We start from the raw sequence: 23,952 nt of genomic DNA, 5'->3' as shown, positions 1-23,952 counted from the left end.
GTGGCTGTTCCACTGGATGTCATAAGGTGAAAGCACCAATTTGTAAGTCGCTCTGGATAAGAGCGTCTGCTAAATGACTTAAATGTAAATGTAAATGTAATTCAGCCTCATTTACTGCCTTTTAAAAAACAGCACTGATATGGCTGACTTGCTTATTAAACAAATGTGGTTTCTACTGACATCTGAGATGTACAAACTATGGCATAAGGGGACGATAAGAAGCAATCCGTAATTTCGATTAAGACATTAATGAGTGCGCTAGGATGGACGTAGTCAATATAACTATTTGTTCAGCACTTCTGAAATGTACAGCGACAGAATTCAGAACATGGGCCGTTCTTACAGTATTCTCCCTGTACACTAAGTCGGAACCACATAATAAATAAAGGGGGCATATAAGCAGACAATGAAAGCTCTTACAATTTTCAAGGACTACATTTCTCTAAAAGGTGCTACATGTGCACCACCAAGTCAGAACAGTAGGTGAAATGATGAGCCAAAAGAGGACCAAATGATTGAGGCACATGGACTACTAACAGCTTACTACACAACATACACTTAGTATTACTTTCTTAGCTACAGTATACAGTACATATCTCCCTGGCATATTACATAATTTATGCAGCAGCATACAATACATTTTTGGACTCACCTTGTTGGGCCTTGCTCACTTGAACAGGAAGGTGGCGCGGCGGTCCTTCGAGGGAAAATGTTGTCATCAAAGTCTGGCATTCTCTGGATTTATGGTGCTGGTGAAGTTCTGAATACAAAAAACAGTCATGAAGTCAGTGATCTTCAGGTCGGAGCTCTAGAAAGACCCGAGTTCCCAACTTGCAATTCCGAGTTAGATGACCGTTCAAAACCTATTTTCCCAGTCGGACCACGTTTTTTTTCAGATTTCCCAGTTACGAGTTTCCAGTTGTTTTGAGTTTGGCAGAAGTCATGCTGGATTGTTTATCCGTTTAAGCTTGGAAAAGAGACCCTTAAACCCAGACATGGGACCACACACCCACTCCACTGAATAGCAGGCTAGTGATTGCTTGCTTGCAGTTAACCACTGATTCTTTCCAAACCACTCATTGTTGAATTTGGGATTTCCAACTTGTTGTTTAATGTTTATGTCCATTGAGAACCGATTCGTTTTATCTATAATTTCTCTGAATTGTTTTATCTTCATGTTATGTTCTGTTAATTACTGATGTCCCCTTTAAGGATGGAGCACCCTTGGTCATGCGCAGTATTGTTCTATGTTATTCTGGTACTAACTAGTTTGAGTAAATGTGAAGCTCCAGTTGACAATTGCTTGTATTCCGAGTCTTTCTTATTACATAAATAAGTACTAAGTGTTAAGACACTACACTTCATATGACAAGGGTTGAAAAGGATTTGCCGATAGATTGTCGACTTGATTCATGATGATGACTGCTAGCTTGCTAAGATTTTGAAAGTATGATGTTGACATGATCAGTCCAAAGCTACTGTAGATATACCGTGATATGATGTAATTGTATCTGTGACCAATGACTGAGCCTTCTTGGATGGGCATTGCTAACGTAACTCTATGGCAGCACCCAAGTGGCTAGAATTTTGGAGCTCTACCTTTAAATTTTGGAATGACGTAGTGTCCCCATGTGTGACAGAACACTGAGCCAATCACGGTGCAACCAGAGAACATTACCAACCCCTACGCTCCATATTTTCTGCTGGCTGCCCCTCCACCACAGAAAGCACTGAGCTAGGCTGAAACACCTGCATTTTAGAGCTCCCTTACTCAAGAAAGAAAAAAAGAGACAATGTTTGTATTCTGCTTTATTATTAATTTTAAGTCAATCATTTATACATTCTTTTTTTTTTTTTTTTACAATGTTTGTATACTGATATGTGACACGTATTAATGCCAAAATAACATACAAAAAAAACAGGTGGGGCTCAAAACACCTGCCCTGACTGACAGGTCGCCACTGTGTGTGTGTCTTAGCATGTGAATGTGTTCTGTGGACAAATCTCCTTTGATCTGACACTGATCCCCAACGAAACACTCACTTAACCAGTCTTTAGTCTGCCTGCTGTACTCCTTAGCAATTGAACTGAAACCCTGGAGAATTTGCCATTTGTGATGTGCCTTTTGAGACAGTGTCCTGATTGCTCTGCCCCTTTAGCAACTGAACTCAGACCAGGGGTCGCTGGTGCTTTGTGAGACACTGATTGAGACGGTGTATGGGGAGCGAGGCCAGGTCCTGAAGTCTAAGGAGCGCAAAGTCTTCCTCTTCAACGATATCCTCATCTGTGCCAACATCAACGTCAAGTAAGTGGTGTCTCTGTAGAGTAGAGTGAGTTCTGCTAAACAGCTCTACAGTCTGAATACACAAACACCTTCCCAGCTCCACAGCATCAGCACCACAAGGCTCAGCCTACAAAGCTTTACAGGGATATATTTAGGCAAACTGCATAGCAAAGAGTAATAGCTAATAGGCGTTCTCTAGCACTATCTGGAGAAACAGGAGCTTTATCAGCTTTAAACAAACTGCAGGCAGCTTAACTAGAGCAACAGGAGTCCTAGATCACTGACATAAAATATTTCTTGGTCCCTCTACAATTTATCCTCTATGACAGCACCATTGTTCACATCGTCTCAGAGCTAAAGGTAAACAGCAAATATTTTCCTCCATTTACAAAGCTCCTGTTTGAGACGTTCATACCTCAAAGCTCTCTTGTTCAGCCTTCAAAGTAGTTATCACCCCATGTTTCGTTCAATTTGATTCCCCCGAAGTTGACTTTGCCTGCCCTCTAGAATCTTGACAAAGTGATCACAACGTTGATTGTATGCGTGATTACAGGAATATATGAATATGAAATTAATTCTGCTCATAGCCGGGGGTCCCGCTTTCTGCCGTGAACACAGCTGATCAGACCGATTCTAATTCAGCTCCTCAGCTCTTTATGTGACAATATAAGGAGCTATACCTCAGTTCTCCTCCTGTTGGTGGTTTGGGATTAGTGCTGCTGTTAGGAAGAGAGGGATGCTGGGAGAAACGTTGACTTGTTTGCTTGTTCTTTTCTCTTTTCAACCACCAGGGGGCCCCTTGATATCAGCAGCCTAGTCCCTGTTGGTCCTAAGTACACCGTGAAGTGGAGTGCCCCCCTGCTGCAGGTCCAGGTAGTGGAGGTGGGTCAGGAGGCCTCCCAGGAGACCCTGTTCCAACATGGCGGTGCCAAGCACCCTGGCATTGCCTGTCCCCCAGGTTGGTAAACCTACTGAGTCATCCATCCATCTCCTCTCTATCCCTGTAGTCCAGCTAATCTCACCATTTGGCCAGACTCCTAGTCTCAGCCGCATGGTCTGACTCAGCACAGCCCTCTAATCTGTCTGCTACTGTGAACTATCCCAGTGAATTCTGGTGACGCAGCGCTGTCACTCTGATTGAGGATGTGTTTGTGAAAAGAATAGCGATGATGGTCACTTGGTTCCATTTGCCTGGGCTGTTTTTATCTGCGAGAGATACAGTGGGGAAACAGAGCTGCACCCTCCACAGTCTCATTTCACTCTCTGATAGACCACAAACATATCTGGAGTGGTGTCATCAATCTGCAGAGATTATTCCCTTCCTCTCAAGCTCCAATTAGAGAAGCAGCAGCACTAGATAGGAATCTAATGGTGAAACAGGTCTTTTTTCACCCCTCACAAAACTCTGTTGTGCGTACAGATTGGTGGAGAGATCCCTGATAAATGTGCTATGGGAAGGAGATACAAAGCCTTATCATGATGTAATGGAACGGCCTTTAAATATTAATGGCGCCTTTTACAGCAGCGTCTGACCATGTCACGCTCAGTGAACAGCAACAGTTTAACATGGATGCCAAGATTAGGTTTAGATTCTCTGAAGATTAAGCCTTAAAGTCTTAAAAGTTTACTGCAACACTGTGGGATGATTTAAGTTGACATTAAAGGGTCCATCACCTCCTTCTCTCGCTCTCTCCTCTCTCTCTCTCTCTCTCTCTCTCTCTGTCTCTCGCTCTCTCTCAATTCAATTTCAATTCAAGGGGCTTTATTGGCATGGGAAACATATGTTTACATTGCCAAAGCAAGTGAAATGGATAAATAAAAGTGAAATAAACAATAAAAAAGTGAACAGTAAATATTGCAATCCAAAAGAATAAAGACATTTCAAATGTCATATGATGTCTATATACAGTGTTGTAACGATGTGCAAATAGTTAAAGTAAAAAAAGTTAAATAAATAAACATAAGTACGGGTTGTATTTAAAATGCAGTGTTTGTTCTTCAGTGGTTGCCCTTTTCTTGTAGCAACAGATCACAAATCTTGCTGCTGTGATTGCACACTGTGGTATTTCACCCAGTAGATATGGGAGTTTATCATAATTGGATTTGATTTTCTAATTCTTTGTGGGTCTGTGTAATCTGAGAGAAATATGTGTTTCTAATATGGTCATACATTGGTAGGGTCTAATTGTGTTGCTGTCCTGGGGCTCTGTGAGGTCTGTTTGTGTTTGTGAAAAGAGCCCCAGGACCAGCTTGCTTAGAGGACTCTTCTCCGGGGTCATTTCTCTGTAGGTGATTGCTTTGTTATGGAAGGTTTGGGAATCGCTTCCTTTTAGGTGGTTGTAGAATTTAACAGCTCTTTTCTGGATTTTGATCATTAGTGGGAATCGGGCTTATTCTGCTCTGCATGAATTATTTGGTGTTTGTCCCATCTTGTGAATTATTGGTTGGTGAGCGGACGCCAGACCTCACAACCATAAAGGGCAATGTGTTCTATAACTGATTCAAATATTTCTACTCAGATCTGAATTGGTATGTCAAATGTTATGCTCCTTTAGAAGGCTCTTCTTGCATTGTCTCTTAGATCGTTCACAGCTTTGTGGAAGTTACCTGTGGTGCTGATGTTTAGGCCGAGGTATGTATAGGTTTTTGTGTGCTCTAGGGCAACGGTGTCTAGATGGAATTTTTATTTGTGGTCCTGGCAACTGGACCTTTTTTGGAACACCATTATTTTTGTCTTACTGAGATTTGCTGTCAGGGCCCAGGTCTGACAGAATCTGTGCAGAAGATCTAGGTGCTGCTGTAGGCCTTCCTTGGTTGGGGACAGAAGTACCAGATCATCAGTAGACATTTGACTTCAGATTCTCTCTCTTTCGCTCGCTTTTTGCTAACTCTTTCGCTCTCTATATCTCTCTCTATATCTCTCTCTATATCTCTCTCTCTCTCCTGACTTTTGATTATCAGGATGGTTCATTTTAGAATTTAGCATGGGCCCAATGCAAGCCATCCCCTAAATCATGCCTTTCCAGGTATCTTCCTCTGTGCATCTGCTGTGCATCTTCCTCTGTGCATCTATTGTTCCCCAGCCTGCCCCTGCCACGTCTATTTATAGTTCCCCGTCCCCTGTGGGGGGAGGGGGGGGGGGGGGTTCCGGCCTAAATCCCACAGCTTGGCGAGAAACGGGCTCATTTTTCATCTCCTGCAGGCCCTGATGGCCTTCCTTATTGATGGAGAAGGCTGGCCTTCTGGGAACTACAGGGATCTCTCAACTCTCTCTCTCTCTCTCTCTCTCTCTCTCTCTCTCTCTCTCTCTCTGTCCCTCCATTGTGCAGAGACACAGGTGGGCAACTGTTTTGTATCCCAACTGTCTGGTCTTGTGCCACCCCCATGTACCCACACACAGGCTTACCTTCTCCCTGCCACCATTACAGAGTTTTTTTTTTTATACTGATACTGACACCAGACTGCGATGCAAAGCAATGCTACACTGAATCTATGCTTCATCTACATGCAGTGAGCTGGTGTCCAGGTTTCGATGGGGATTAGTCTATGGCTTTGATCCAGATTTGATATATTGGGGATTTGGAAGCAGTGGCTGCTGTAAATTCCCTCAGGTTAGTTCCCAGAGCTGGATGCAGCACCAGCTGGACTATATGCTGAGGATGAAGATTCCTGCTGGCTGTTGTTACATGAAGCGGCTGCCTCTGGGAGGAAGGGCAGGGGCCCCTGTGGGCTCAGCCCTGCCTTGCTGCTTCGTGCCAGTGTGAATGACCGTGTCTGAGTGTGAAAACCAATCCCGCCACACCAACGGGATTACGCTGGATTACAACTCAGCACATTCACCTCTGGGGCTGGGGCCAACTCTAGGCAGGCGGGGACACAGCGGACCTGTGTGCCAGCGAATCCCAAAGCCCCACAGCTACAGGGAAGCCATTGTTTACAGAGACTCACGGCAGGCACACCTCTTTATATTCAGATGTGTCTGCTATTGATCGTGTCTCACAGATGTCAGATGTCTGTGCCCGTCTGTGTGAGAGATCCCATTAAATCAGTGAAGGCTGGTGGGAGTAGTTACAGGAGGATGGGCTCATTGTAATGGCTGGAATGGAATAAATGGAGAGGAGTTCAACGTAGTTCAACGCGTTTGATACAGTTCCATTTATTCCATTCCATCCATTACAATGAGCCCGTCCTCCAATGAGCCCAGCCTCCTCTGCACTAAAGGCTTAAAGGTTACAAAGGCTCTCTTAAGAGAACAATAACTGCCTCTCTCCACTCTCTGACTATTTGTCGATACATCCACACAGCCACCCCCTGGCTTCACACAGCCACTAGATTCCCACAAAGGGCCATGCTTCAGTTACCTGCCTTGTGCCAAGCCGGACTGCTACTTGATTATGTGGTTGTGATGACAGCACAGGACAACGCTACAGCTACATCTTGCTGCAACATTGAATTGTGTTGTGCTCCTGGAGCCTTGTGTAGAGATGTGGACCAGGGCATTAGGGAGGCTGGCAGTGAGAGGTAGAGCTATTGATTCCCTGAGGTTGGAGAGGTAGACTTTAAAGAGTGTGCTTCAAAATCGATTGGTGAATCTCACGTCTAATGAGACACCTGCATTCCTTTTGTTTGGGAAAAGGGCATCATATAGCTCCAAATGGCCTCTCTCTATCTGCTTTTTAGTTATACATTCAGACTCCCGACTTCATTCAGACTGCTCAACAAATAACGGTGGTGATCGATCCATCACACATTGAACTCCTTTCTCAGTGGAACCAGAGTTTCAACAAGTGCAAGTTTTCTTTATCACTTCCACTAGTTATTGTAGTCCAGGAAAGTCTCAAAATGCAGTTCCATTTGGGGATTGTTGTTTGACCTTGAGATGTTTCATGATGTCTTTAGGAGACAAACATTGATGTGTGTGACATATTAACTGGTGTAACCTGTTGATGTGTGCACTGTAGTGTGACAGGCTGTGTTGTGTGTAACCTGTTGATGTGTGTACTGTAGTGTGACAGGCTGTGTTGTGTGTAACCTGTTGATGTGTGCACTGTAGTGTGACAGGCTGTGTTGTGTGTAACCTGTTGATGTGTGCACTGTAGTGTGACAGGCTGTGTTGTGTGTTGACTACAGAGAAAGTGATCCTGGGTCCTCCACGGTTTTACCAGGAACTCCAGGACCTGCAGCACGACCTGTCTGTGGTGGAGGAGGTCACACTACTGGTGGGAACACTACAGGGGACATACCAGGTACACCCCAGCCCACTACTTACTATGTAACACCAGCCCACTACTTACTATGTAACACCACCCCACTACTTACTATGTAACACCACCCCACTACTTACTATGTAACACCAACCCACTACTTACTATATAACACCAATCCACTACTTACTATATAACACCAATCCATCCCACTACTTACTATATAACACCACCCCACTACTTACTATATAACATCACCCCGCCCCACTACTTAATATATAACACCAGCCCACTACTTACTATATAACACCACCCCACTACTTACTATATAACACCAGCCCACTACTTACTATATAACACCATCCCACTACTTACTATATAACACCAGCCCACTACTTACTATATAACACCGCCCCACTACTTAATATATAACACCAGCCCACTACTTACTATATAACACCACCCCACTACTTACTATATAACACCAGCCCACTACTTACTATATAACACCACCCCACTACTTACTATATAACACCACCCCACTACTTACTATATAACACCAGCCCACTACTTACTATATAACACCAATCCATCCCACTACTTACTATATAACACCAATCCATCCCACTACTTACTATATAACACCAGCCCACCCCACTACTTACTATATAACACTACTCCGCCCCACTACTTAATATATAACACCAGCCCACTACTTACCATATAACACCACCCCACTATTTACTATATAACACCACCCCACTACTTACTATATAACACCAGCCATTTAACATTTACATTTAAGTCATTTAGCAGACGCTCTTATCCAGAGCGACTTACAAATTGGTGCATTCACCTTATGACATCCAGTGGAACAGCCACTTTACAATAGTGCATCTAAATCTTTTAAGGGGGGGGGGGGTGAGAAGGATTACTTTATCCAGCCCACCCCACGACTTACTGTATAACACCAGCCCACTACTTACTATATAACACCAGCCCACTACTTACCATATAACACCACCCCACTATTTACTATATAACACCACCCCACTACTTACTATATAACACCAGCCCACCCCACTACTTACTATATAACACCACCCCACTACTTACTATATAACACCAGCCCACCCCACTACTTACTATATAACACCAGCCCACCCCACTACTTACTATATAACACCAGCCCACACCACTACTTACTATATAACACCAGCCCACCCCACTACTTACTATATAACACCACCCCACACCACTACTTACTATATAACACCACCTCACCCCACTACTTACTATATAACACCACCCCACACCACTACTTACTATATAACACCACCCCACTACTTACTATATAACACCACCCCATCCCACTACTTACTATATAACACCACCCCACACCACTACTTACTATATAACACCACCCCACCCCACTACTTACTATATAACACCAGCCCACCCCACTACTTACTATATAACACCACCCCACACCACTACTTACTATATAACACCAGCCCACCCCACTACTTACTATATAACACCACCCCACACCACTACTTACTATATAACACCAGCCCACCCCACTACGTACTATATAACACCAGCCCACACCACTACTTACTATATAACACCAGCCCACACCACTACTTACTATATAACACCAGCCCACCCCACTACGTACTATATAACACCAGCCCACACCACTACTTACTATATAACACCAGCCCACTCCACTACTTACTATATAATACCACCCCACTACTTACTATATAACACCAGCCTATCCCACTACTTACTATATAACACCAGCCCACTCCACTACTTACAATATAACACCAGCCCACTCCACTACTTACTATATAATACCACCCCACTACTTACTATATAACACCAGCCCTCCCCACTACTTACTATATAACACCACTCAACCCCACTACTTACTATGTAACACTAGCCCGCCCCACTACTAACTATGTAACACCACGCCAGTACTTACATTTACATTTACATTTAAGTCATTTAGCAGACGCTCTTATCCAGAGCGACTTACAAATTGGTGCGTTCACCTTAATAAGACATCCAGTGGAACAGCCACTTTACAATAGTGCATCTAAATCTTTTAAGGGGGTGAGAAGGATTACTTTATCCAGCCCACACCACGACTTACTGTATAACACCAGCCCACTACTTACTATATAACACCAGCCCACTACTTACCATATAACACCACCCCACTATTTACTATATAACACCACCCCACTACTTACTATATAACACCAGCCCACCCCACTACTTACTATATAACACCACCCCACTACTTACTATATAACACCAGCCCACCCCACTACTTACTATATAACACCAGCCCACCCCACTACTTACTATATAACACCAGCCCACACCACTACTTACTATATAACACCAGCCCACCGCACTACTTACTATATAACACCACCCCACACCACTACTTACTATATAACACCACCCCACCCCACTACTTACTATATAACACCACCCCACACCACTACTTACTATATAACACCACCCCACTACTTACTATATAACACCACCCCATCCCACTACTTACTATATAACACCACCCCACACCACTACTTACTATATAACACCACCCCACCCCACTACTTACTATATAACACCAGCCCACACCACTACTTACTATATAACACCACCCCACACCACTACTTACTATATAACACCAGCCCACCCCACTACTTACTATATAACACCACCCCACACCACTACTTACTATATAACACCAGCCCACCCCACTACGTACTATATAACACCAGCCCACACCACTACTTACTATATAACACCAGCCCACACCACTACTTACTATATAACACCAGCCCACCCCACTACGTACTATATAACACCAGCCCACACCACTACTTACTATATAACACCAGCCCACTCCACTACTTACTATATAATACCACCCCACTACTTACTATATAACACCAGCCTATCCCACTACTTACTATATAACACCAGCCCACTCCACTACTTACAATATAACACCAGCCCACTCCACTACTTACTATATAATACCACCCCACTACTTACTATATAACACCAGCCCTCCCCACTACTTACTATATAACACCACTCAACCCCACTACTTACTATGTAACACTAGCCCGCCCCACTACTAACTATGTAACACCACGCCAGTACTTACATTTACATTTACATTTAAGTCATTTAGCAGACGCTCTTATCCAGAGCGACTTACAAATTGGTGCGTTCACCTTAATTAAGACATCCAGTGGAACAGCCACTTTACAATAGTGCATCTAAATCTTTTAAGGGGGGTGAGAAGGATTACTTTATCCAGCCCACACCACGACTTACTGTATAACACCAGCCCACTACTTACTATATAACACCAGCCCACTACTTACCATATAACACCACCCCACTATTTACTATATAACACCACCCCACTACTTACTATATAACACCAGCCCACCCCACTACTTACTATATAACACCACCCCACTACTTACTATATAACACCAGCCCACCCCACTACTTACTATATAACACCAGCCCACCCCACTACTTACTATATAACACCAGCCCACACCACTACTTACTATATAACACCAGCCCACCCCACTACTTACTATATAACACCACCCCACACCACTACTTACTATATAACACCACCCCACCCCACTACTTACTATATAACACCACCCCACACCACTACTTACTATATAACACCACCCCACTACTTACTATATAACACCACCCCATCCCACTACTTACTATATAACACCACCCCACACCACTACTTACTATATAACACCAGCCCACCCCACTACTTACTATATAACACCACCCCACACCACTACTTACTATATAACACCAGCCCACCCCACTACTTACTATATAACACCACCCCACACCACTACTTACTATATAACACCAGCCCACCCCACTACGTACTATATAACACCAGCCCACACCACTACTTACTATATAACACCAGCCCACACCACTACTTACTATATAACACCAGCCCACCCCACTACGTACTATATAACACCAGCCCACACCACTACTTACTATATAACACCAGCCCACTCCACTACTTACTATATAATACCACCCCACTACTTACTATATAACACCAGCCTATCCCACTACTTACTATATAACACCAGCCCACTCCACTACTTACAATATAACACCAGCCCACTCCACTACTTACTATATAATACCACCCCACTACTTACTATATAACACCAGCCCTCCCCACTACTTACTATATAACACCACTCAACCCCACTACTTACTATGTAACACTAGCCCGCCCCACTACTAACTATGTAACACCACGCCAGTACTTACATTTACATTTACATTTAAGTCATTTAGCAGACGCTCTTATCCAGAGCGACTTACAAATTGGTGCGTTCACCTTAAGACATCCAGTGGAACAGCCACTTTACAATAGTGCATCTAAATCTTTTAAGGGGGTGAGAAGGATTACTTTATCCTATCCTAGGTATTCCTGAAAGAGGTGGGGTTTCAGGTGTCTCCGGAAGGTGGTGATTGACTCCGCTGTCCTGGCGTCGTGAGGGAGTTTGTTCCACCATTGGGGGGCCAGAGCAGCGAACAGTTTTGACTGGGCTGCGCGGGAACTGTACTTCCTCAGTGGTAGGGAGGCGAGCAGGCCAGAGGTGGATGAACGCAGTGCCCTTGTTTGGGTGTAGGGCCTGATCAGAGCCTGGAGGTACTGAGGTGCCGTTCCCCTCACAGCTCCGTAGGCAAGCACCATGGTCTTGTAGCGGATGCGAGCTTCAACTGGAAGCCAGTGGAGAGAGCGGAGGAGCGGGGTGACGTGAGAGAACTTGGGAAGGTTGAACACCAGACGGGCTGCGGCGTTCTGGATGAGTTGTAGGGGTTTAATGGCACAGGCAGGGAGCCCAGCCAACAGCGAGTTGCAGTAATCCAGACGGGAGATGACAAGTGCCTGGATTAGGACCTGCGCTGCTTCCTGTGTGAGGCAGGGTCGTACTCTGCGGATGTTGTAGAGCATGAACCTACAAGAACGGGCCACCGCCTTGATGTTAGTTGAGAACGACAGGGTGTTGTCCAGGATCACGCCAAGGTTCTTAGCGCTCTGGGAGGAGGACACAATGGAGTTGTCAACCGTGATGGCGAGATCATGGAATGGGCAGTCCTTCCCCGGGAGGAAGAGCAGCTCCGTCTTGCCGAGGTTCAGCTTGAGGTGGTGATCCGTCATCCACACTGATATGTCTGCCAGACATGCAGAGATGCGATTCGCCACCTGGTCATCAGAAGGGGGAAAGGAGAAGATTAATTGTGTGTCGTCTGCATAGCAATGATAGGAGAGACCATGTGAGGTTATGACAGAGCCAAGTGACTTGGTGTACTTACTATATAACATCAACCAACTACTTACTGAATAACACAACAACCCCCCACTACTTACTAAAAAAACACCACCCCAGCTAACTACTTACTATAGAACACCACCCCACTACTTACTATATAACACCAGCCCACTACTTACTATATAACACCAGCCCACTACTTACTATATAACACCAGCCCACTACTTACTATATAACACCAGCCCACTACTTACTATATAACACCAGCCAACTACTTACTATATGACACCACTCCACCCCACTACTTACTATATAACACCAGCCCACCCACTACTTACTATATAACACCACTCAACCCCACTACTTACTATATAACACCACCCCACTATTTACTATATAACACCACCCCAATATTTACTAAATAACACCAGCCCACCCCACTACTTAATATATAACACCACCCCACTACTTACTATAAAACACCAGCCCACCCCAACCCACTACTTACTATATAACACCACCCCACTATTTACTATATAACACCACCCCACTACTTACTATATAACACCAGCCTTCCCCACTACTTACTATGTAACACCAGCCCACCCCACTGCTTACTATATAACACCAGCCAACTCCACTAATTACTATATAACACCACCCCACTACTTACTATATAACACCAGCCTTCCCCACTACTTACTATATAACACCACTCAACCCCACTACTTACTATGTAACACTAGCCCACCCCAATTCTTACTATATAACACCAGCCCACTACTTACTATATAACACCAGCCCACAACTTACTATATAACACCACTCAACTCCACTACTTACTATGTAACACCATCCAACCCCACTACTTACTATGTAACACTAGCCCACCCCAATTCTTACTATATAACACCACCCCGACCCAACTACTTAATATATAACACAAGCCCGCCCCACTACTAACTATGTAACACCACCCCACTACTTACTATATAACATCACCCCACTACTTACTGTATAACACAACCCCACCCCACTACTTACTATAAAACACCACCCCAGCCAACTACTTACTATAGAACACCACCCCACCCCACCCACTACTTACTATATAACACCACCCCACTACTTAGTATATAACACCAGCCCACTACTTACTATATGACACCACTCCACCTCACTACTCATAATTTAACACCACCCCACTATTTACTATATAACACCACCCCAGTACTTACTATATAACACCAGCCCACCCCACTACTTACTATGTAACACCACCCCACTACTTTCTATATAACACCAGCCCACCCCACTACTTACTATATAACACCAGCCCACTACTTACTATATAACACCACCCCACAATTTACTATATAACACCACCCCACTACTTACTATATAACACCAGCCCTCCCCACTACTTACTATATAACACCACCCCACTACTTACAATGTAACACCGGCCCACCCCACTGCTTGAAATATAACACCAGCCCACTACTTACTATATAACACCACCCCACTACTTACTATATAACACCACCCCACACCACTACTTACTATATAACACCAGCCCACCCCACTGCTTGCAATATAACACCAGCCCACCCCACTACTTACTATATAACACCACCCCACCCCACTACTTACTATATAACACCAGCCCACCCCACTACTTACTATATAACACCAGCCCACCCCACTACTTACTATATAACACCACTCAACCCCACTACTTACTTTGTAACACTAGCCCACTACTTACTATATGACACCACTCCACCCCACTACTCATAATTTAACACCACCCCACTATTTACTATATAACACCACCCCAGTACTTACTATATAACACCAGCCCACCCCACTACTTACTATGTAACACCACCCCACTACTTTCTATATAACACCAGCCCACCCCACTACTTACTATATAACACCAGCCCACTACTTACTATATAACACCACCCCACAATTTACTATATAACACCACCCCACTACTTACTATATAACACCAGCCCTCCCCACTACTTACTATATAACACCACCCCACTACTTACAATGTAACACCGGCCCACCCCACTGCTTGCAATATAACACCAGCCCACTACTTACTATATAACACCACCCCACTACTTACTATATAACACCACCCCACACCACTACTTACTATATAACACCAGCCCACCCCACTGCTTGCAATATAACACCAGCCCACCCCACTATTTACTATATAACACCAGCCCACCCCACTACTTACTATATAACACCAGCCCACCCCACTACTTACTATATAACACCAGCCCACCCCACTACTTACTATATAACACCAGCCCACCCCACTATTTACTATATAACACCAGCCCACTACTTACTATATAACACCAGCCCACCCCACTGCTTGCAATATAACACCAGCCCACCCCACTACTTACTATATAACACCAGCCCACCCCACTACTTACTATATAACACCAGCCCACCCCACTACTTACTATATAACACCAGCCCACCCCACTACTTACTATATAACACCAGCCCACCCCACTACTTACTATATAACACCAGCCCACCCCACTACTTACTATATAACACCAGCCCACCCCACTATTTACTATATAACACCAGCCCACTACTTACTATATAACACCACTCAACCCCACTACTTACTATGTAACACTAGCCCACCCCACTGCTTGCAATATAACACCAGCCCACTACTTACTATATAACACCACTCAACCCCACTACTTACTATGTAACACTAGCCCACTGCACTAATTTCTATATAACACCAGCCCACTACTTACTATATAACACCAGCCCACTACTTACTATATAACACCAGCCCACCCCACTACTTACTATGTAACACCATCCAACCCCACTACTTACTATGTAACACTAGCCCACCCCACTACTTACTATATAACACCACCCGACCCAACTACTTAATATATAACACAAGCCAATCCCACTACTAACTATGTAACACCACCCCACTATTTACTATAGAACACCACCCCACGCCACTACTTACTATATAACACCAGCCCACTACTTACTATATAACACCACCCCACTACTTACTATATAACACCAGCCCACCCCACTACTTACTATATAACACCACTCAACCCCACTACTTACTATGTAATACCACTCCACCCCACTACTTACTATATGACACCACCCCACTACTTACAATATGACTCCACCCCACTACTTACAATATGACACCACGCCACCCCACTACTTACTATTTGACACCACTCCACCCCACTACTTACTATATGACTCCACCCCACTACTTACTATATGACACCACTCCACCCCACTACTTACAATGTAACACCAGCCCACCCCACTACTTACTATATAACACCAGCCCACCCCGCTACTTACTATATAACACCAGCCCACCCCACTACTTACTATATAACACCAGCCCACCCCACTACTTACAATATAACACTTCCCCACTACTTACTATATAACACCATCCCACTACTTACAATATAACCCCACACCATTACTTAGTACAAAACACCAGCCCTCCCCACTACTTACAATATAACACTTCCCCAGTACTTACTATATAACACCATCCCACTACCTACTATATAACACCATCCCACGTCTTACTATATAACACCACCCCATCCCACTACTTACTATATAACACCACTCAACCCCACTACTTACTATATAACACCACCCCACTTCATACTATATAACACCATGCCACTACTTACAATATAACACCAGCCTATCCCACTACTTACTATATAACACCACCCCACTACTCACTCTATAACACCACCCCACTACTTACTATATAACACCAGCCCACCCCACTACTTCTGTATAACACCACCCCACCTCATACTATATAACACCAGCCCACCCCACTACTTCTGTATAACACCACCCCACCTCATACTATATAACACCATGCCACTACTTACTATCTAACACCATCCCGCTACTTACTATATAACACCAGCCCATTCCACTACTTACTATATAACACCACCTCACTAATTACTATGTAACACCACCCCACCCCACTACTTACTATATATCACCATCCCACTACTTACTATCTAACATCATCCCACTTCTTACTAAATAACACCAGCCCATCCCAGTACTTACTATATAATACCACCCCACTACTTACAATATAACACAACCCCACTACTTACAATATAAGACAACACCACTACTTACTATATAACACCATCCCACTACTTCTATATAACACCAGCTCACTACTTACTATGTAACACCACTCCACCCCACTACCTAATATATAACACCACCCCACTACCTACTATATAACATCCCCCCACTACCTACTATATAACATCCCCCCACTACCTACTATATAACATCCCCCCACTACTTACTATATAACACCAGCCCACTACTTACAATATAACACCACCCCACTACTTACTATATAACATCCCCCACTACTTACTATATAACATCCCCCACTACTTACTATATAACACCACCCCACTACTTACTATATAACATCCCCCACTACCTACTATATAACATCCCCCACTACTTACTATATAACACCACCCCACTACTTACTATATAACACCACCCCACTACTTACTATATAACACCACCCCACTACTTACTATATAACACCACCCCACTACTTACTATATAACACCACCCCACTACTTACTATATAACACCACCCCACTACCTACTATATAACATCCCCCCACTACCTACTATATAACATCCCCCCACTACTTACTATATAACACCAGCCCACTACTTACAATATAACACCAGCCCACTACTTACTATATAACACCAGCCCACTACTTACAATATAACACCAGCCCACTACTTACAATATAACACCACCCCACTACCAACTATGTACCACCAGCCCACCCCACCCCAATACTTATTAAATAACAACAGCGTACCCCACTACTTACTATATAACACCAGCCCACCCCACTACTTACTATATGACACCAGCCCACCCCACTTCTTACTATATAACACCAGCCCACCCCACTACTTACTATATAACACCAGCCCACCCCACTACTTACTATATAACACCAGCCCACCCCACTACTTACTATATAACACCAGCCCACCCCACTACTTACTATATAACACCAGCCCACCCCACTACTTACTATATAACACCAGCCCACCCCACTACTTACTATATGACACCAGCCCACCCCACTTCTACTATATAACACCAGCCCACCCCACTACTTACAATATAACACTTCCCCACTACTTACTATATGACACCAGCCCACCCCACTTCTTACTATATAACACCAGCCCACCCCACTACTTACTATATGACACCAGCCCACCCCACTTCTTACTATATAACACCAGCCCACCCCACTACTTACTATATGACACCAGCCCACCCCACTTCTTACTATATAACACCAGCCCACCCCACTACTTACTATATAACACCAGCCCACACCACTACTTACTATATGACACCAGCCCACCCCACTTCTTACTATATAACACCAGCCCACCCCACTACTTACTATATAACACCAGCCCACCCCACTTCTTACTATATGACACCACCCCACTAATTACTATGTAACACCAGCATACCCTACTACTTACTATATAACACGCTGCCTCACTACTTAGTGTAGGAATGCTATAGGAGACATACTTGGTATACACAGCCCAAACCCAACATGTTGTTCTACTATAGTATTTATTGCATCACCTCATAGCCCATGCTGCCTCCGAGTTACTCACAAAAGCCTACATCCATATTACCTTCTTTAAAAATGTGAACCGCAGCCTGACCTGCAAAAACAATGGTCTTTACTTTAAAGAGATTTAATTTGCAGCTTGACAAATTTTTATATAATTTATAATAATTTATATATATATATATAACATCCCCCCACTACCTACTATATAACATCCCCCCACTACTTACTATATAACACCACCCCACTACTTACTATATAACACCACCCCACCCCACTACTTACTATATAACACCACCCCACTTCATACTATATAACACCATGCCACTACTTACAATATAACACCAGCCTATCCCACTACTTACTATATAACACCACCCCACTACTCACTCTATAACACCACCCCACTACTTACTATATAACACCAGCCCACCCCACTACTTCTGTATAACACCACCCCACCTCATACTATATAACACCAGCCCACCCCACTACTTCTGTATAACACCACCCCACCTCATACTATATAACACCATGCCACTACTTACTATCTAACACCATCCCGCTACTTACTATATAACACCAGCCCATTCCACTACTTACTATATAACACCACCTCACTAATTACTATGTAACACCACCCCACCCCACTACTTACTATATATCACCATCCCACTACTTACTATCTAACATCATCCCACTTCTTACTAAATAACACCAGCCCATCCCAGTACTTACTATATAATACCACCCCACTACTTACAATATAACACAACCCCACTACTTACAATATAAGACAACACCACTACTTACTATATAACACCATCCCACTACTTCTATATAACACCAGCTCACTACTTACTATGTAACACCACTCCACCCCACTACCTAATATATAACACCACCCCACTACCTACTATATAACATCCCCCACTACCTACTATATAACATCCCCCACTACCTACTATATAACATCCCCCACTACTTACTATATAACACCAGCCCACTACTTACAATATAACACCACCCCACTACTTACTATATAACATCCCCCACTACTTACTATATAACATCCCCCCACTACTTACTATATAACACCACCCCACTACTTACTATATAACATCCCCCACTACCTACTATATAACATCCCCCACTACTTACTATATAACACCACCCCACTACTTACTATATAACACCACCCCACTACTTACTATATAACACCACCCCACTACTTACTATATAACACCACCCCACTACTTACTATATAACACCACCCCACTACTTACTATATAACACCACCCCACTACCTACTATATAACATCCCCCCACTACCTACTATATAACATCCCCCACTACTTACTATATAACACCAGCCCACTACTTACAATATAACACCAGCCCACTACTTACTATATAACACCAGCCCACTACTTACAATATAACACCAGCCCACTACTTACAATATAACACCACCCCACTACCAACTATGTACCACCAGCCCACCCCACCCCAATACTTATTAAATAACAACAGCGTGCCCCACTACTTACTATATAACACCAGCCCACCCCACTACTTACTATATGACACCAGCCCACCCCACTACTTACTATATAACACCAGCCCACCCCACTACTTACTATATGACACCAGCCCACCCCACTTCTTACTATATAACACCAGCCCACCCCACTACTTACTATATAACACCAGCCCACCCCACTACTTACTATATAACACCAGCCCACCCCACTACTTACTATATAACACCAGCCCACCCCACTACTTACTATATAACACCAGCCCACCCCACTACTTACTATATAACACCAGCCCACCCCACTACTTACTATATGACACCAGCCCACCCCACTTCTTACTATATAACACCAGCCCACCCCACTACTTACAATATAACACTTCCCCACTACTTACTATATGACACCAGCCCACCCCACTTCTTACTATATAACACCAGCCCACCCCACTACTTACTATATGACACCAGCCCACCCCACTTCTTACTATATAACACCAGCCCACCCCACTACTTACTATATGACACCAGCCCACCCCACTTCTTACTATATAACACCAGCCCACCCCACTACTTACTATATAACACCAGCCCACACCACTACTTACTATATGACACCAGCCCACCCCACTTCTTACTATATAACACCAGCCCACCCCACTACTTACTATATAACACCAGCCCACCCCACTTCTTACTATATGACACCACCCCACTAACATTTACATTTACATTTAAGTCATTTAGCAGACGCTCTTATCCAGAGCGACTTACGTAACACCAGCATACCCTACTACTTACTATATAACACGCTGCCTCACTACTTAGTGTAGGAATGCTATAGGAGACATACTTGGTATACACAGCCCAAACCCAACATGTTGTTCTACTATAGTATTTATTGCATCACCTCATAGCCCATGCTGCCTCCGAGTTACTCACAAAAGCCTACATCCATATTACCTTCTTTAAAAATGTGAACCGCAGCCTGACCTGCAAAAACAATGGTCTTTACTTTAAAGAGATTTAATTTGCAGCTTGACAAATTTTTATATAATTTATAATAATTTATATATATATATATAACATCCCCCCACTACCTACTATATAACATCCCCCCACTACTTACTATATAACACCACCCCACTACTTACTATATAACACCACCCCACTACTTACTATATAACACCTCTCCAACCCACTTCTTACTATTTAACACCAGCCCACTACTTACAATATAACACAACCCCACTACTTACAATATAACACCACCCCACTACCAACTATGTACCACCAGCCCACCCCACCCCAATACTTATTAAATAACAACAGCGTACCCCACTACTTACTATATAACACCAGCCCACCCCACTACTTACTATATGACACCAGCCCACCCCACTTCTTACTATATAACACCAGCCCACCCCACTACTTACAATATAACACTTCCCCACTACTTACTATATAACACCAGCCCACCCCACTACTTACTATATAACACCAGCCCACCCCACTACTTACTATATGACACCAGCCCACCCCACTTCTTACTATATAACACCAGCCCACCCCACTACTTACTATATAACACCAGCCCACCCCACTACTTACTATATGACACCAGCCCACCCCACTTCTTACTATATAACACCAGCCCACCCCACTACTTACTATATAACACCAGCCCACCCCACTTCTTACTATATGACACCACCCCACTAATTACTATGTAACACCAGCATACCCTACTACTTACTATATAACACGCTGCCTCACTACTTAGTGTAGGAATGCTATAGGAGACATATTTGGTATACACAGCCCAAACCCAACATGTTGTTCTACTATAGTATTTATTGCATCACCTCATAGCCCATGCTGCCTCCGAGTTACTCACAAAAGCCTACATCCATATTACCTTCTTTAAAAATGTGAACCGCAGCCTGACCTGCAAAAACAATGGTCTTTACTTTAAAGAGATTTAATTTGCAGCTTGACAAATTTTTCATAAAGCTGATAAGTCAAAATAATGCTTGCACTCGTAAAGTGATTTCTTTCTTCCACAACCCAACTATCTGCAGGTCTGAACTCTGAGAACACAGAATGCTTTGATTGGATATTGAAAATGCATGAACAGTGTTATTTTGTTAAATGCAGGGCATTGTACAGCAACAAGCATGATAGTTATTCAAAGATGATAGAGAGGAAGACATTTGGGGAAATCTATTTCTGGGAACATTCACAATGAAATTCAAAATGGAGAATTAAAATGCAATTAAAATGTGATCATATAAAAGCTACAGATCTTTCTGGAATCACCAATTGATAACAGCATAAATACATTTGATATCCCCATGGGGGATCCTAATAAAATACCAAAAATATCAAAAACAGAGAATCAGAGATGTGACAGATTTGAGGGCTATCTCCTGAATAATGTAGTGCCTCTCTCTCCTGCAGTGAGCTCTGTTGTGTTCAAATCAGGACACCTACCAGTAGCCACAATCACATTAAAGCTACTGTACATAACACAGTCACAGTACACTCCAGCAATCACCAAAGAGCCTCTCAGTGGAAAGGTGGCCTTTTGGATCTCTATTATTTTAAGGTGGAGTAAAATGGGCTTTACTCCATATTATTGATTTTCACACTCCACCCAGTTATAATATAAATGTCCACCAAACAAATATAGGAAATACTTCTGCATGGCTCATTGACTTCATAAATTGATTTGATTCTTACAGTATGACTGGGGGGACTTAACTGTAAAAGTGGTGTAGGAGATGTAATGTGTATGACGTATTTGATGGTATAAAGTGCTTTGCCGTGGGTTGATGAAAATGTCTATAAATCAAAGCAGTTTTATGAGGAAGGGGTGGAGGGTTCTTTTAATAGAGAGTGTAAGTAAACTCAGCAAAAAAAGAAACATCCTCTCACTGTCAATACCGTTTATTTTCAGCAAATTTAACATGTCTAAATATTTGTATGAACATAAACAAGATTCAACAACTGAGACATAAACTGAACAAGTTCCACAGATATGTGACTGAGAGAAATGGAATAATGTGTCCCTGAACAAAGGGGAGGGGGAGGGTGGGGTCAAAATCAAAAGTAACAGTCAGTATCTGGTGTGGCCACTGCATTAAGCTGCATTAAGTACTGCAGTGCATCTCCTCCTCATGGACTGCACCAGATTTGCCAGTTCTTGCTGTGAGATGTTACCCCACTCTTCCACCAAGGCACCTGCAAGTTCCCGGACATTTCTGGGGGGGATGGCCCTAGCCCTCACTCTCCGATTCAACAGGTCCCAGACGTGCTCAATGGGATTGAGATCCGGGCTCTTCGCTGGCCATGGCAGAACACTGACATTCCTGTCTTGCAGGAAATGACGCACAGAATGAGCAGTATGGCTGGTGGCATTGTCATGCTGGAGGGTCATGTCAGGATGAGCCTGCAGGAAGGGTAGGAAGGTTGTCTTCCCTGTAATGCACAGCGTTAAGATTGCCTGCAATGACAACAAGCTCAGTCCGATGATGCTGTGACACACCACCCCAGACCATGACGGACCTTCCACCTCCAAATCAATCCCGCTCCAGAGTACAGGCCTCGGTGTAACGCTCATTCCTTCGATGATAAACGCGAATCCAATCATCTCCCCTGATGATACAAAATTGTGACTCATCAATGAAGAGCACCTTTTGCCAGTCTTGTCTGGTCCAGCGACGGTGGGTTTGTGCCCATAGGCGATGTTGTTGCTGGTGATGTCTGGTGAGGACCTGCC

General features: G+C 43.6%; 1 protein-coding gene across 1 annotated transcript in view; it reads left to right on the top strand.

Moving 5' to 3' along the window:
• Positions 1-23,952, top strand: part of LOC115138903 (rho guanine nucleotide exchange factor 10-like protein) — a 154,630-nt gene that overhangs the window by 26,173 nt on the left and 104,505 nt on the right. The window contains 3 exon segments of the mRNA XM_065000670.1: positions 2,160-2,305; positions 3,076-3,242; positions 7,415-7,530. Of these exon segments, the coding sequence (XP_064856742.1) occupies positions 2,160-2,305; positions 3,076-3,242; positions 7,415-7,530 (429 nt within the window).

This window comes from Oncorhynchus nerka, linkage group LG2, assembly GCF_034236695.1.
Source record: "Oncorhynchus nerka isolate Pitt River linkage group LG2, Oner_Uvic_2.0, whole genome shotgun sequence".
NCBI lineage: Eukaryota > Metazoa > Chordata > Actinopteri > Salmoniformes > Salmonidae > Oncorhynchus > Oncorhynchus nerka.
Note: the sequence above shows the minus strand (reverse complement) of the source record. Positions and strands in the feature narration are given on the sequence as shown.